Source organism: Nothoprocta perdicaria, unplaced genomic scaffold (assembly GCF_003342845.1).
Source record: "Nothoprocta perdicaria isolate Ctin4 unplaced genomic scaffold, notPer1 scaffold_116, whole genome shotgun sequence".
Lineage (NCBI taxonomy): Eukaryota > Metazoa > Chordata > Aves > Tinamiformes > Tinamidae > Nothoprocta > Nothoprocta perdicaria.
Window position 1 is genome coordinate 70,687 of NW_020454272.1, and position 14,819 is coordinate 85,505.

At 38.2% G+C, this 14,819-nt stretch overlaps 2 protein-coding genes across 2 annotated transcripts in view; one reads left to right on the forward strand and one right to left on the reverse strand.

Moving 5' to 3' along the window:
• Window positions 1-1,291, forward strand: part of SNRPF (small nuclear ribonucleoprotein polypeptide F) — a 2,566-nt gene extending 1,275 nt beyond the window's left edge. The window contains exons 2-4 of the mRNA XM_026053476.1: window positions 80-205; window positions 285-349; window positions 980-1,291. Coding sequence (XP_025909261.1) covers window positions 80-205; window positions 285-349; window positions 980-1,046 — 258 coding nt within the window. The 3' untranslated portion in view covers window positions 1,047-1,291. The remainder of the gene's footprint in view (window positions 1-79; window positions 206-284; window positions 350-979) is intronic.
• A 210-nt stretch (window positions 1,292-1,501) lies between these two features.
• Window positions 1,502-11,819, reverse strand: CCDC38 (coiled-coil domain containing 38). The gene is made up of 14 exons (XM_026053477.1): window positions 11,802-11,819; window positions 10,832-10,995; window positions 10,665-10,745; window positions 9,002-9,098; window positions 8,859-8,911; window positions 8,263-8,280; window positions 7,527-7,651; window positions 7,223-7,322; window positions 5,909-5,972; window positions 5,463-5,614; window positions 4,320-4,455; window positions 3,021-3,226; window positions 1,920-2,013; window positions 1,502-1,612 (listed from the first exon to the last, which is right to left on the reverse strand). The coding sequence occupies exons 1-14, from the start codon at window positions 11,817-11,819 to the stop codon at window positions 1,502-1,504; spliced, it is 1,419 nt and encodes a 472-aa protein (XP_025909262.1).
• Between the last annotated feature and the right edge of the window lie 3,000 nt (window positions 11,820-14,819).

The following is a 14,819-nucleotide window of genomic DNA, read 5'->3' on the forward strand; positions in this document are numbered from 1 at the left end:
CGGGCGAGGGGCGGGGCGGGGGGCGGCCGTTAACGGGCGCGCGGGGCCGGGTCGCGCTGACGGGGGTTCTCGCCGGCAGAGCCTGCCGCTGAACCCCAAGCCCTTCCTGAACGGGCTCACGGGGAAGCCGGTGATGGTGAAGCTCAAGTGGGGCATGGAGTACAAGGGCTACCTCGTCTCCGTGGACGGCTACATGAACATGCAGGTGAGCGGCGGCGCCGGGCGCGCGGCGCGGCGGGTCTGTGCGCGGCGCTCGCGCTAACCGTGCTGCCCGTGTCCCGCAGCTCGCCAACACGGAGGAGTACATCGACGGCGCGCTGTCCGGGCACCTCGGCGAGGTGCTCATCAGGTACGCGGGCTGTGCGTGGCGGGGCTGCCTCCTCACAGCTGCTGTGTGTCGCTCGCGCTAGAGCTCGGAGCGCGCGGTGCTCCGCTCCTGGCTGCGTGTGTGCCCCAACTGTGGCTACTGACTACAGTTCTTGAGCAAAGACCCTTAGCCTCTAAGGGAAGGTTCCTCACGAAGGGAGGAAAACCGTGAAGAAGAAGAAATACTCATAAAGAGGAATTTATGATTCTCTCTTCAGTAGCTAAGTGTCAAACCATTGTAGATCTAATCTGTTGGCATTAACACGGTGTATTATATACTGCTAATTTTACGTGCTTGAATGTTAAGCTAGATTATACCATAATTCAGAAGTGAAATGATCTTCAGATTCAGAAGTAAAAATGATTAACCAACTAACAGTTAATTGGTTAATGTCAGTTAATTGGTTAATACTTTTGAAGACACCGTTTTCCTGCAATTACAATGAACACCAAGGAAAAGCAGTACAACGTGAACAGCCACAACTTACCAAACATAAGTTACCTGTTGCTAAGCTACAGTGAGACAGGAAAATGCTTAACACAGTGTGTATGAGGCTAAAAGTAAAACAAATGTACTTACAGCTAACAGTTTGGTTTATTATTCTGTTCATAGGTGCAATAACGTTTTGTACATCAGAGGTGTGGAAGAAGAGGAAGAAGATGGAGAAATGCGGGAATAGGTGTTTTGTATGTCTGAAAATAAACTTTTTTTTTTTTTGGTCTTTTTTTATTTTCCACAACTTCGTTGTACTGTGTTTACTTGTTCTACATATGGGGAAGGCTAACACTTAAATCATTTCTAATAACTTAATGACATCTAAACAACTAATGCTGGAGAAAGGGAATAATACTGCAACCTAAAATTGGAAAAATTAGCATGGAATGGGAGATGAACTCCCCACCTTGTGTGCATGGGTTTTGTTCCTGCTGTTCTTAGCTGAATGGATGAGCAGGGTGAAGGAGCAGCAAGAACAGCCTCTTCTCTCTCTAATGCTGATAAAACAGGCTGTAGAATAATACAGCTGTGCCTGCTGCAGCACCCTGATGGTTTCTTAGCGGGTCCCTTTGCTCTCAAGTGGTTGAACAGCTCTAATGCTGTCTTAACCCTATTCTGAGTAGAAAGGAAATGGAACCTCTAAATGAAAAACTGCAAGTCATCCTCCGTATTCGCAGGGACCTCAGCTTTGGCTGCCTTCTTTGTTTTAATGGCTGAAGGTTGTGAACGAAATACCAGTCGTCTTCCCACCTGAAACACAGAACAATACAGCAAAGCATACACTTCACAGTATGCACATATGGCTGTTAAACTGTGCTTAACTTTTAAATGTGTTTATAAACTATTTGGAAGTAGTTTATTTATTTGGAAGAGTTGTAGCCTGTACAGTAGATAAGATTTGGAGATCTGTTAGACAACAGTGTCCCTAAGAAACACTGCTGCTTTGAGTCTTGAAGCATGGCTGTAGATTCATTATTAAGGAAAGATGTGTTTGTGTTGACTCTGTAGTTAATATCTTACCATCATGAAACACGGAAAGAATAGATAAAGAACAGACCTTTTTCTTTGGTTCTGCGATAGCTCTCTGTAGAGAAGACTTCAGGCGTTCTGTCTGAAGTTCCTTTTCTCGTCTCAGTTTTTCTTCACGTAATCTGCAGTGGACAGGGAGGAGGAAATACCTGAGAAACTTGTAAGAAATAAATAAGAAACAGCTTGCAATTTTTAAAAGGAAGCAATTGTGTTAATTTGAGAGGTAGTAAGTTGTTTTTGAAAGGGGAGTTGGTCAGGAAGCGTTGACTCCTGTTTGCAAACACCTTAGGAAAACAGAGTTGAGAAATGAATCAAAATACTATGGTTAAAATACTAAAGGTAACATACATGACCTCTCAAAAGCTACATCTGATGTACTCTATAAAAAGCAGACCTTAAATTTCTGTCACAATAATTACAAGGAATTCTAACATTAAATATCACAAACTAAAAGCTGGTAGTGTGCAACCATGATAAAGAACAAATGGAGGAGATTAAAGTTTTATTATTTTTACTTAATACAATAAGGTAACTGGAGCTACTTAATGCCAGTATGATACTAAATATTTCTGCAATTGTTTAGCACATAGAGAAGTGCATGTTAAGTTTCTTCAAAAACAACTAAGCGATCATCACATTAAATTATTTGCGCTTCTGGCCAATTGTAATGTGTAAGTAGAGGAGGTTATTCTTTAAGCAAATGCAAAGTACAATTTGAACACATTTTACTGGATGAATAGTATGGTTCAAAGTTGTGGGTTTTTTTAACAGTGATATAAAAATATATATTATTCCATATATATCATTACACAGGACCATTGTGCTTGGAGAGCTGTACTGCAGATAGGAACCCAATTGTATTTGGTATTTGATACTGTAAAATGACAATGAAATTTCTACTTTGCCTGATGTACTTGGTCAACCAATGATTTCTGAAAGCCATGTGTTAGTTTCAAATACAAGCAATATCAAGAGTATAACATAAATAGTTAATGCTATATGGAGCGGAGAAAGGATTTAAGAGGACAAAAAAACCCAACCATCAGCTTTTACCGGGCAACTTAATTGAGACCATAAAAGAACAAATTAGATGAGAATATCCAAATTTCATGCAGACTGGATATCTTACCTTTTCCTTCTCTCATTCATCTTTCTTTTCTCAGCTTGTTCAATAATTTCACTTGGGATTGTTTCCATCAAGTCACACAGTTCTTCTATTCGATCCTCAATTTTTTTCAACATCTGAATTGAGCCAAGATTTGATGTCTCTTCTCTTCCAACACTAAACTTATAGACTTCTGCAATCTTCTTATTAAGCATATTCAGCATTCTATCCTTAAAAGTAAAAACAAACTCATGAAGATTTATGAAAATACACCAAAAGTAGCATTTCTACTTGTGATAATCCTGTGAAAATGGCAGGACAGTATGTGATTCTGATGTGCACTTGCCACAGGTGTGAGAGGCACCTTCATCCCATCAGCAGCCGGCGAATGTGTGTGTGCATTATGCTCAACAGTAGTTTGCCCTACACTGAACAAGTACACAGCTCACTGACAGAGAAAGGCTCTGATACTTGCTGTAAAATGAAACTGCAGAGTTTGCCAGGCCAGAAGGAGCTTGCTCATGTTTCTTCTAACAGAAGATGTTCAAATATCAAACATAAGAATATTCCTCAGAGAACCAGGTGAGGAGTGCCTGGGTACTAAGAAAATGGTCTCTGATGTGTTCCAGCTAAACCAGTGAACTTAACCTGTTACATCTACTGATGCACAAACTAGACTACCTTAAGGATGACTTCAGGCAGAAGGCTGGAGAATTTGAGACATTAGGGGCAATTAGCTTAGTTTCACCACACTTAGAAGACACCTTGTAGAAGAAAACATCAATTTATTTTGACAAAAATCTGCTATGTGAGACCTTGACTTTTTATATGACTGAAGGGCATCATCAAAAGGATGAAAAATCGTGCAGCAGCACAAGGGGGAAGGGAGAGAGCAAGCCCTACACTTACAATTAATTTCAGCTCACATGACGGTTGCTCCACAACCACTTTCAGGCCAGGGCTCATGAATAGTTGAAAAAATGTCCTGGAGGGACTTCCAGGCCTTTTCTGAAGGCTTCCCTTGACAAGCCAAGAAGCCATAGTTCATGTGATTCCCTTACACTGCCAGAACTTCCCTTGAGCCTCCTGGGTGCTATTACATAGGTGTGGAATTTGGTTTAAGCAGTGCAACTTCAGCCTGCCAAAAACTGTGGGAGTGCTCTGCGAACTAGGTATTTGGTGATATCAAAATGAAATATCTGGGAAGGTAGAAGTTAGAAGCCAATAGTCTGGGTTTAATGAAAGTTGTGGGAGCCCAGAATTTGTTTCTGAACCTGTGAACCTAAAATCATTGTTTAAAATGTGTTTTGCAAAAAAAGTTACCTGGACTTCTGAACTAAACTCTCCAACAGAAAACATCTTAGTCTTTAGTGCCAACTGGACACTTTTTTCTTCTTCTTTAACACAGGCTGCTTCTAGCACCTCTTTGTGTCTAGCCAGGATCCTTATTTTGTCAGCTCTGTGGTAAAAACAGATGGAAGTCTCAGTCTTCACACAGGCAGTTCCATTTGTGCAGTAAGATCAATTAGCAGTTTACCCAGATCTTTCAGAAAAGCTAAAAATACTAAACTAAAATACTAGAAATCAGTCCTTACAGTAGTTTCTTAGTGCTCTTGAATCTAGTTATGAGATAATATTGCATTATACACCTTAATGTGATGTGGAAAATTTTAAGTTAGCACTAACAACTATCTTCTGAACCAATATTTGCTACTTTGGCAATTAACAGAAAAAAGAACATATGTTTTCAAAATTTTAATTTTGTTTCGTTCTGTTTTCAAAAAACCATAAATTTTGAACTATTCCCTGACGATCTCCAAAGCCCGCTTGGGCGCAATTCTGTGCCACGTGCTGTAGGTGACTCTGCATGTGCAGGGCGGGGTTGGACTAGATGATCTCTAAAGGTCCCTTCCAACCTTAAGCATTCTATGATTCTGTGATTTAAGCATTAAGAAAAAAATAACTTGTGTACTCATATGACTGTATTAATGCAGGTGAAATATATGCTGTCAGACAAAAGGTCTGGGTACATAACATTCCACACACCCTAAAACAAAAGCACATATTCATACACAGAATGTCATTTTGCTATAAAATGCAATCACCTTTGTGTTAAAGCATAGTAGCTCCTTAAGGCAGGAAACAAAATCTCCTGTCCGTGAGAGGACAGAACAGGTATAAACACACTTCTACTAAAATATATTGGGAACTTGTAGTCCAGTTCCCCAACCCTTGAGATTCTCAACTGACAATAAGCTGGGCAGTTGATAACTTAAGATTCTACTTCTCCTCTATTCCACCACAAAATAATCAAGAATTTGTGGAATTTAGGAATGACAACTGAAACACATATAAAGCATAGGTAAAGTTCACTGCCTATCCATCATTAACCCAAAAGACAACTCAATTAGTTCCATTTTGATTTTCTAATAGGCTTTTTCAGTATGCAGACAAATAAAATCTTACATCTTTTCCTTTATGGCACTGGCTGTATATTCAATTTCATCCACAGTTTCTCCTAAGTCTTGAATAGTCTGAATCAATGCAAGGTTTTGTTCCTCTAGATCGCTGAAAATCTGAAGTAACTGTTTTGGATCAGTGAAATATATCTCTGGCACCTAAGGCAGAGGGAGGAAAGATACAGAGTATCTATTGGCCAAGAAGAAACATGTTTCATAACCTCAGATTCACGAAAATATCCTTCTTATGAAGTTTAAAACATTACCCAAACATTAATGTCCAACATTAGGAGTGGAAACCAGGAAGCAGGCTGAGACTTGCAGCCTTTGTGCTAGGGCATTACAGAGCAGCTGCAGCCGTGCAGCCTGGGGCTTCCCTCCTCCACACCATTTCTGCCCCACACAAAACACACAAATAAAAGCAATACTCATCAAAAAGGATCATTTCATTACCACATCACAGTCCACATCCTCCACAGGCAAGTCATATGTTACACTGTCCATCCTATTTTCCCACCTATTAAAAGAAAAAAAAATATTAGTTCTTGTGGTCTTTATTCCAAAGGAAGCTGAGTTGTTTTATTATTGTAACAGTTGCTGTCAACTCAGTTTATGCCTTATTCTCCTTACACACCTATTATCTGTTCAAAACAGCCTTGATTTCTTTAGATAGTGAAAGCTGACAGTGAAGAGAAGAGTTCTTCACTGGATTTTAAACAGCAGAATTTAATAATGATCTTATTTCTGCAAAAAAATTACTCATTTAATGTGTTTTCTGAAATCTTCAGTACTCCGCTTACACTTTCCGGAACAGATTTTGCCCTGACTTCTTGTGTGAAACAGCAAATAAGCAATACACAGATACTAGGTAAATCAAGCCATCATTTTATCTCATTAGTTGATATATAACCTTTGAGACAAGATACCCCTTGAAACAGGGTCCAGCACATGATTAAAAACAAAATCAAGATACAGATAAGGCTTCCATCTTCAGATGTAATATTGTTACAACTGTTATATTGTAGCCCCAAGAACAACTAATAAGTACACAGTAAATCTGGACAGCTAAGGAGCAACCTTATGTGAAATGGCTGGGTAGAACGGTGGTATCTGCAACTTCCAAGACAGTGTGAGAAGATAAAAAATGACTAACACACTTAACAATAGTGCTGCTGTTTCTTTACACTCTTTCATCCTGTTTCTCCCATCATTTCTTCATTTATTCCTTGTAATGATTGCTCTGTCTCCCGGACAGAGCAATCCTTAGAGCCCTAACCAGGGTGGCAGCTGTTTAACTGATTGCATCAGGAGCATCAAAGATACTTTCCCATAATCCTGACCCAAGTTCAGTCTTTCTCTGGTGAGCATTTTCAACCCCATCTCTGTTGTAAATGACTGCAGTAAGACACGCCACTCCTCTGCAAGACATCTTAATCCAAAGTGCACCCATAGGCAATGGATAGATAGTTATGTTGTTTTCTTCTTCTAAGAGATACTAATGCTCAGAACTTAAGGAAACTCCAGGCAGAAGAGCAGAGAAGTTTACACCATGCTCACTGTTTGGCTTTAACTTGCCAACAGACTCTTGTAAAAGAAGGGAGATGAATTTCTGATATACACCCTGCTTATTTAAGAAAAATACATTTGTTGGAGGGTTTGCTTCCCTTTAGCATCTATTTTTTTTCCTTTTTTATACATTTATCCCTTTTATATTCATAGATGAAGAAAGCAAACAGGAAATGGAAAGGCTTGTTCCTTGTATTTTACCCTGGTGATGACGGTCTGCTGTCACTTGAGTCGGATCTAAATTCAATCTCTTCCACTCCTTCTTCTAGTCCTACCTTAAAAGAGTTGAGGTCATCGTCTTCTAAACAAGAGAGAAAATGATATCTTTCTAAGCCAATGCACATTCATGCAGAGGCACACAGAAAGTTTCTATAACTTTCATTCATTCAGTATACACACACTTAAACAGAAGTATTTTCATGATTTGCCAACAAATGCTGTTGTAAGCCATACAGACGTAGTAGGGTTTGCCTTTCTCAGTGAGCTTAGTATTCAGATTTCATACCTCTAACAGTGGAGAAAACTGTCTTTTGTGGGCCAGTCTCACAGGCAGTGAGTGTTTTCTTCTTGTGTTTTGCACTCTTCTCTGTGATTGCCACAGGCTTCTCTTTCTGCTTTGATGGTCGCATTCTGGCTGAAGATAAAAACAGAACTGCAACATCTTCCCACAATAAATGTGTCCAGACTGACAACAAAAGTAGCTGTTATGTTCTCTAATGTTCTGATTTTTTTATAAAGTATGTACAAAATATAAAATACAATCTCTATGCTGAATGATCAAATGAACTAATGTGATACAATTAAAGAGGCTGTAGATCTCTACTTGTAGATGTTCTCTGGAGATCTTCCAAATCCGCTTGGACACAGCCCCGTACCACGTGCTCTAGGTGTCCCTGTGTGCGCAGCGGGGTTGGACTAGATGATCTCTAGAGGTCCCTTCCAACCTTAAGGATTCTACGATTCTAAGTAGTGTAAAAATGTGTATGGGAAATGTTCTTTAACTATGGACATGATGCACACAAGAAACTTGCAGTGGTCTAGCTTAATTCAGTCTTAAATTTTATTTGGAACTACATTATTAAGCTTTATGGCAGCTCTTTAAACAACAATCTGATCTAACCCTTGTGAATATTGTTCATCTCACAAAAACTCTTTACGCAGTTAAACCACTCTGTGTGGTTACAGAGACAAGCATAAATTGTATCTTTAACTACTGTGACCTAAATATGTGCAAAGCTTACCTGAAAATTACAGTAGACCTGTGTAAGAAAAAAAAATAAACATGCTTAGTGTTAGTGGACTAGGTTAAATATCAGGGTTTAGAATGATAGTGGGGAGAAGGAGGAGAGTCAGCGAGTAAGCAGAATAGAGAGAAGCAAAGGGGATGTTCAGGCCACATACCTTACTGAGAACTGTAAAGAATGTGTTTAAAAGTCACAGCCAAACTAGTACCACAACATAGGCTGCAACTTGATATTAAAAAAAAAAAAATCATGGCAGTGCATTCCTGTGTTCTGCTTTCTGGATAGTTAATTTTACCGGCTGCATTTTTATTTTTTTTTTTTCCCAGATTTTTTTTTYTTAAAAAAAAAAAAAGCAGATATTTTCATAAATCCTCATGACAGAAGTAAATGAATTGAGAGGTAACAAAATACAGAGCCTAAAATAAAATCTCTTCTGTCAAAGGTACATTGATGTGAAAGAACTCCTAATCCAAACCCTTTTCTTCCTCCTACTTTTGGAGTCTATGTAAGTTTAAATATAAGTTTAGTCACTTTAATAGATTTTGCTTGGATTTTCAGGATGTATTTGCCTAAATAAAGAGGAGGAAACATACATTGCAGTTGGCTTTGTCCAGCACGGAGGAGGTTTTGAGTTTTGTGCATCTTTCTTTTCTTGTAGATTGAAATTACATGTAATTAGCTCCTTCTTTTTCTCTTCTTCTTTGAGTTTCTCTGCTCTTGCTCCCATTCTTTTTGCTTTTTGCTGTTCTTGCCATTCTTTTGGAGAAAGTTCCATCAAAAAAGCTTCATAGTGCAAGGACTCCTGGAGGAGAAACTCAGCATCTGAGATTTCGCTAAAGAAAGAAATGTTACAGCTCACAGTTAATACATAAACATCATGGCCACGTTCTGATAACGTGATTAAGGCATAGTAATTAAGATTCAAACTATTTTAGTTATGTTTTAGACTAAGAAACTTCTTAGCATGGATTACTAAAAAAAACCCTCACTTACAGACCAAGAGATTATAAGTTTCAGTTCTATATTACACAGTGCAGCTTGAGCTTTATAATGAAGTGAACGTTAAGTCTCTTATCTGCTTCCTTCCCCTGCCCCTTTATGTTAAATCCATCTATCACTTCTGGCCTCCTGTATCGCTTGTGTTTTATTCTCCACAGAGGAACTCAGATCTGGGCCAGTTTATGGAGGTTACAGGGCTAATCCCCACTCCAGCCCTGAGGCTATGGGGAGAATTCTGCCAAGTTCACACCATGCACTCTGCTAGCATCAAGACCAGTTTGATACAATGTGCTAATTAACAGCATAAATTAATTAACATGCCAAAGCTGTGTTTTAAGCATTCTTTATACCATTATTCCTAGATGTCCAGTCTGCTTGTGTATACAAAACTAACATGTTAGTACTAGGAAATTTTAAGGTCTAAAGAAAGTACATTTTATAGGCTAATATAAAATAGTACTTGCTTTGCTTAAGATAAATTTGGTGGGTGGGCGGAGGATCAAAAATGCCTCCTCATGCCTGCACTTCAACAGCAGTGTGCAAAAAAAAAGAGAAAAAAAACTGAAACCAAACAAGCAAAAACTTTCCAAAATATGTGGAAAGAATTCCCTACCTTGAACAGACTGGTTTCTAAAGCACTAGCAATTGCCTATTCCCTACAGTATGAAATCTTGTGTTTTTAAGTATAACCTTTCTTATTAGAATGGTAGCAATGAGGAAGGGGCCATTCTGAATGCGCTTGGTTCCTAGGGTAACTCAGCTGCATATTGCCACGTGCCCACCACTACAGAAGAGCTTTAACTATATTGCTAGCTTTAACTATATTGCTACCTTTTTTTTTTTTTTTTTTTGTGGTACTTTTATAATACTGCAGAGAAGCATCCTGCAGAAAACTCAAGTGTGGAAACACACCAGTAGTTAGTGGTACTGAACACAGCCACACGATCCTAGGCTGATCTGAAGCCTGGAATCACTTTCAAATACTAGGAGGAGATGGTGTGACATGCACAAGCTGTAAAAGTCCTTTGCAGGAAAAGGCAGGAGACTTAATTTTAATGCAAAAATGTTTAACAGGGAAGCCAGTAGTGAAATGGATGAAGCAGCTGATATCCAAGAATTCAAGTCCCTAAAATCTATACATCTATATACATCTATAGAGTCCCTCTATACCAGCTTGGTTCATCTACCTTCGATCACTCTCTGCACTGTTCAGCTGAGTTTGTAAAATCAAATTCATTTAACTCTCTTAATTGGGACTCACTGATTTGAAATCAAACAAAGCATGTGCTTATTCAACTGCAGTTGCAAAATTTCTTCTCCAGGACTGTTTTTTTTAGCAGGTCAAGGCCACAAAATAAAAAACACAACAAAAATAAGAGCAAGTAAGATTATCACCTCACCTTCTAAGAGTACAGATTTCTTTCACAGCTGACCTTACATGTGTTGCCACTTTCAATTTGGACTTTTTTTCTTTACTTGCACTACACAGAAATAGAGAAATATATGAGAATTGCATCTGCAGCATTTTTCAGTGGAAAAAGGGAGTGTAACTGTAACAGAGACTAACTTTCTAAATGCATCCATGGCACTCATGCTATTTTGTTCAAGAAATTCTTCAAATGCAATTAATTCTTTATCTAACTTTTCTTCTGCAGATTTTGCTTCTTTTTCCTTCTGTGCTGTTAGCTCCTCCAGGTGCTTTACAGTTTGTTTCTTTTCTGTTACGGCATACTAGGAAAACAGGAGTGTTACAGTATGGCATTAAAAATTCTGGCTCAAATGGTGCTTTGCATTTCCATAGCATCATTTCAGCAAGCAAATGTAACTCCCCAAAAGCATGTGCTTAGGCAACTAGAACCAGCTGTCCTATTAAATACAAGACTATGCAATAATGCTTATAGTGCATAATGTCAAAAAATAACAAAAATCAAGATATATTATGCTTTTATGCCACATTATACAAATAATGTCTTAGTTATCTGATAAAAATATATTTTATTTGTCTTTCACAGCAAAAAGATCTTGAGTAGGACAGGTCTTCTATCAGTGGAAAAAAAGCTTTCTTATGCAGAATGCAAGTGGAAAGCAGCTGATGGTTAGTGCTACAGAACGTACAAGAGTTAAGTGTCCCACAGCAGTGAGCTCTCCTACTCTCAACTTGGTCTCATGCTGATACTCTGCAGTAAACAATGAATAAAACAATGGTGTTGAAAAATCTGCATCATCATGACCTGTCCTGTATGTGCTCCTCAGTTATACAGAAAATTTCTTTCTCTCTTGATTCCTGTCTAAAATGATTCACTCAGACTGAATACAAAACTGCCAAGCAAGGCCTGACCTACAAGCAAAGAGATCCTGGGGAAGTGGTGGTGGGGCATAAGAGGGGAGGAAACAACCTGACATCAGCAAGCATGCATGAGGCTACATGTTTATCAGATTCATGGAAAACTGCAAATATTTGCACTAGTTGGTAAGCTTTGTGCATCTGCCTACTTTGCTGACACATAAATAAGACTGCTGGTTAAAAGCAGTTTTACCGTAATGAGCAGGCCCATCTCAGCTAATGATAGGTGGCAATTCTAGGTAGCAGATTTCAGATTTTTGTATAGTCACTAGGAAAAGACAGGCATCCTACTAATGGTTCAGCCAATCATAAAACGTGTGGCTTAGAAAGGTCTCGTAAATTGTCCTTGAGAAACATCTTTTTCACTGCCTACCCAAGGATGACTAGCTGGGACTAGCCACTTGGAAGTCCAGAATAGCTAAGACTGTATTATCTTAATCAGATTAATGAGATTAATCTAGATATCAGAGATTACAGGGTAAAACCTAGAGACTGCATAGGGGAAACCTCTCAATATTGCCAATATTCAGATGGAAACAGGCTCATTCAAGAGTTAATATTTAATTTATTGTGTTTTTTTAAACTATACTTAGTAGAAAGTTCCAGCCATAACAAGATATGTATTTTAAAGTACCTGCAGTAGAAATAAATCTTTCTGTTCACTGATGTAATCTGTTATAGGCTGTTTATCACTCTGAGAACCTTTTAAGAAGATGTAACTCTTGTTAATCACAGGATGTTATTACATTTCTCCAAATGCTACCAAATAAAAACATTTACTTTCAAGAATTTATTTTTTTACTTACTTTAGTATGAAAAAAAAAAAAAAAAGATTTTATATAGATTAGTATTAGGATTTGTAACAAAGAATTAATGGATTATTTATCCCTGCAGCTCTAATTCTGGGGCACCCAACAGAACACAAATGTATCTGTATTCTGTATCAAATGTATCTTCGCAGCAGACTGCAGCCTCTGTAGTTTGCAGATAGTAAGAAAAAATGGTAGTTAAAATACAGAGCCTAAAGACTAATCTTCCCAATCTTTCTTTCACCTTCCCTTTAAGGACAAATTGTGGAAAGAAACAAATCTGTGTGAACTGTTGTGTTTTTCTATAGAGTCCTAGGTAAATACTAGCTTTTTGTGGAAGGACGCAGTTATAGATAAAGACCTTGTCCTTACAATCCACATTTTACCTCGATGACAACAAGTTAAAATTCCACGAAAATCTGCACTACAATGAATAATACAAAAGCAAAGACAAGAAAAACGTACTTACATTTTGCATAAGCAATATCCCAGCTGGAAGTAGGAAAACAAACACTCTTTTCTTCTGTAATGTGTTTTTTTCTTTCAAAGGCTGGGAATACCTGCTTTGTAAAGTCTGAAATTTTCAACCTTGATGAAAGTGTGCTCTTTTCATACAGCCTCAAATTCTTCTGAGGTCTCTTCTCCAGCATCTGTAGATTTTTTGATAGGTGCATTCATTAAATTGCAAACTCAGAAAGATACTTTTCTTTCTGCATACCACTAGGCATCAAACACAGTGAATGAACAGTAATACTGTGGTGTATAATTCAACACAAACTGATCATACTTATTATTCTACACCCACACCCTGTGAAGACATGTGTTTATCTTCTCTACCATAAAGTGATCCATTCATTTCAATGGGAGAACTCATGCAGGTAAGTTTAGACAAAGATATATATGGATTAGGACACATTTTAGTCCTAAAGCTCTGAAAAAAATTAGACCATAGATGAAGTTAAGGCACTCTGACATATCAAGGTAATTAAAGTTGGTCTTTAGTTTATACGGCTTAACCATCATGAATATAAACAGGTTCTTCCTTTCTTCTGGGGAAAGGAACAGTATAAAAAGTAACTAAAAATTAGTTCATATGTTCAAACTGTTTACTATAGAACAAAAGAAATTGGAGACCGACTAGTAGACCACTCCGTCAACACAAGATTATACCCCACAAAATTGCACATTAAATAAGCTAAGATATTACTTGGTCATAAAAGTCTTAAAAGATTCACAGCAAGACACAAGACATGCAAAACAGGTAATTTTGGCTTAATTCTGATTTTGTCCATTTAAGAACAGGTAGTTTGCTGTTCAGTTTTTATTTCTTGGAAACCCTTACATTCCTAGAAACAGCCAAAAGAGACTATCCATTCTATGTGAACAGTTCCTAAATCCCAAAGGTTGCTGAGAGGCAAAATTTTGGACAATCACTGACTGCAAAGAATCACCAGCTGTAAGACCAGGTGCTGGACTGACAGATGTTCCTAGCTCTGGATGTGCTTTCTGGCCCTAGGTTTTCTCTTGACAACAGGTCCTGTGCCTGTGCACACCAGGCCTCCTCTTTTGCTTCTCTGTCATTCCTGCAAAAAGCAAACCTAGGCATGTGTGTTGGAGAGGTTTTGCTGTCCTCCAAAGGGCACATTCCTGCAGAACTAGCCCCCCGAGGCTACCTGCAGTGCTCCTCTCAAAGCTTAGTCTTGATACGGTCCTAAGACCTAATTTAGCAGGGTACTTGAACCCAGCAATTTTCACTGAAGGTGGCAAATACATAGCAAAGCAGCACACTGCTCTACTACATTTTGCATCACCAGAGGTTTATGGAATTTACCAAAAACTTAGCAAATCAGAACCTCAGAATAGACAGAGGACTTAGAAAGCTAGCCTAAGTAATAAAAAGTTTCCATGCTTCGAGATGCAAGATTTTCATGAACAGGGAAGAGAAAATGCAGAACTCTTTCATCTTTACTTTTGCAAAGCTATGCCAAAAATAAGTGTAAATTTCATGCAAAACTGAAATAAGCAGTTATGATGGAAGCTAAGAGTATAGTACAAATTTGCAACTTAGCCTGAGTCAATTCCACATTTGAAAATTTGAATTTAACCCATTTGATGAAATTTCCATGCTGGATGATGGGCTGTCAGTAACCTCCACTACTTTGCAAATTGAAATACTATTCAATAACTTTCATCAGCAATTGATCTTCATTATCTTCTTTCAGAACTCTTCATCTGTGTGTACTATTGTAAAGGATTATCAACTCTATCTAGCAGATGGAAAAAAATGAAACATCTAAGGAAAAATTAGGTGATATTTCGACTAAAACTTTGACTTAATATCCAGTTCTGGATCTTTTCTATTAGATTATATGCTGTTTACAAGAACAAATATTCTAAAACAA

Coding starts and splice junctions, on each gene's coding strand:
- CCDC38 (XM_026053477.1), bottom strand. Junction 7,323..7,526: donor AGTTTTCTCCACTGTTAGAG/GTATGAAATCTG, acceptor TCTCTTGTTTAG/AAGACGATGACCTCAACTCT. Junction 5,973..7,222: donor AGCAGACCGTCATCACCAGG/GTAAAATACAAG, acceptor TTCTTTTAATAG/GTGGGAAAATAGGATGGACA.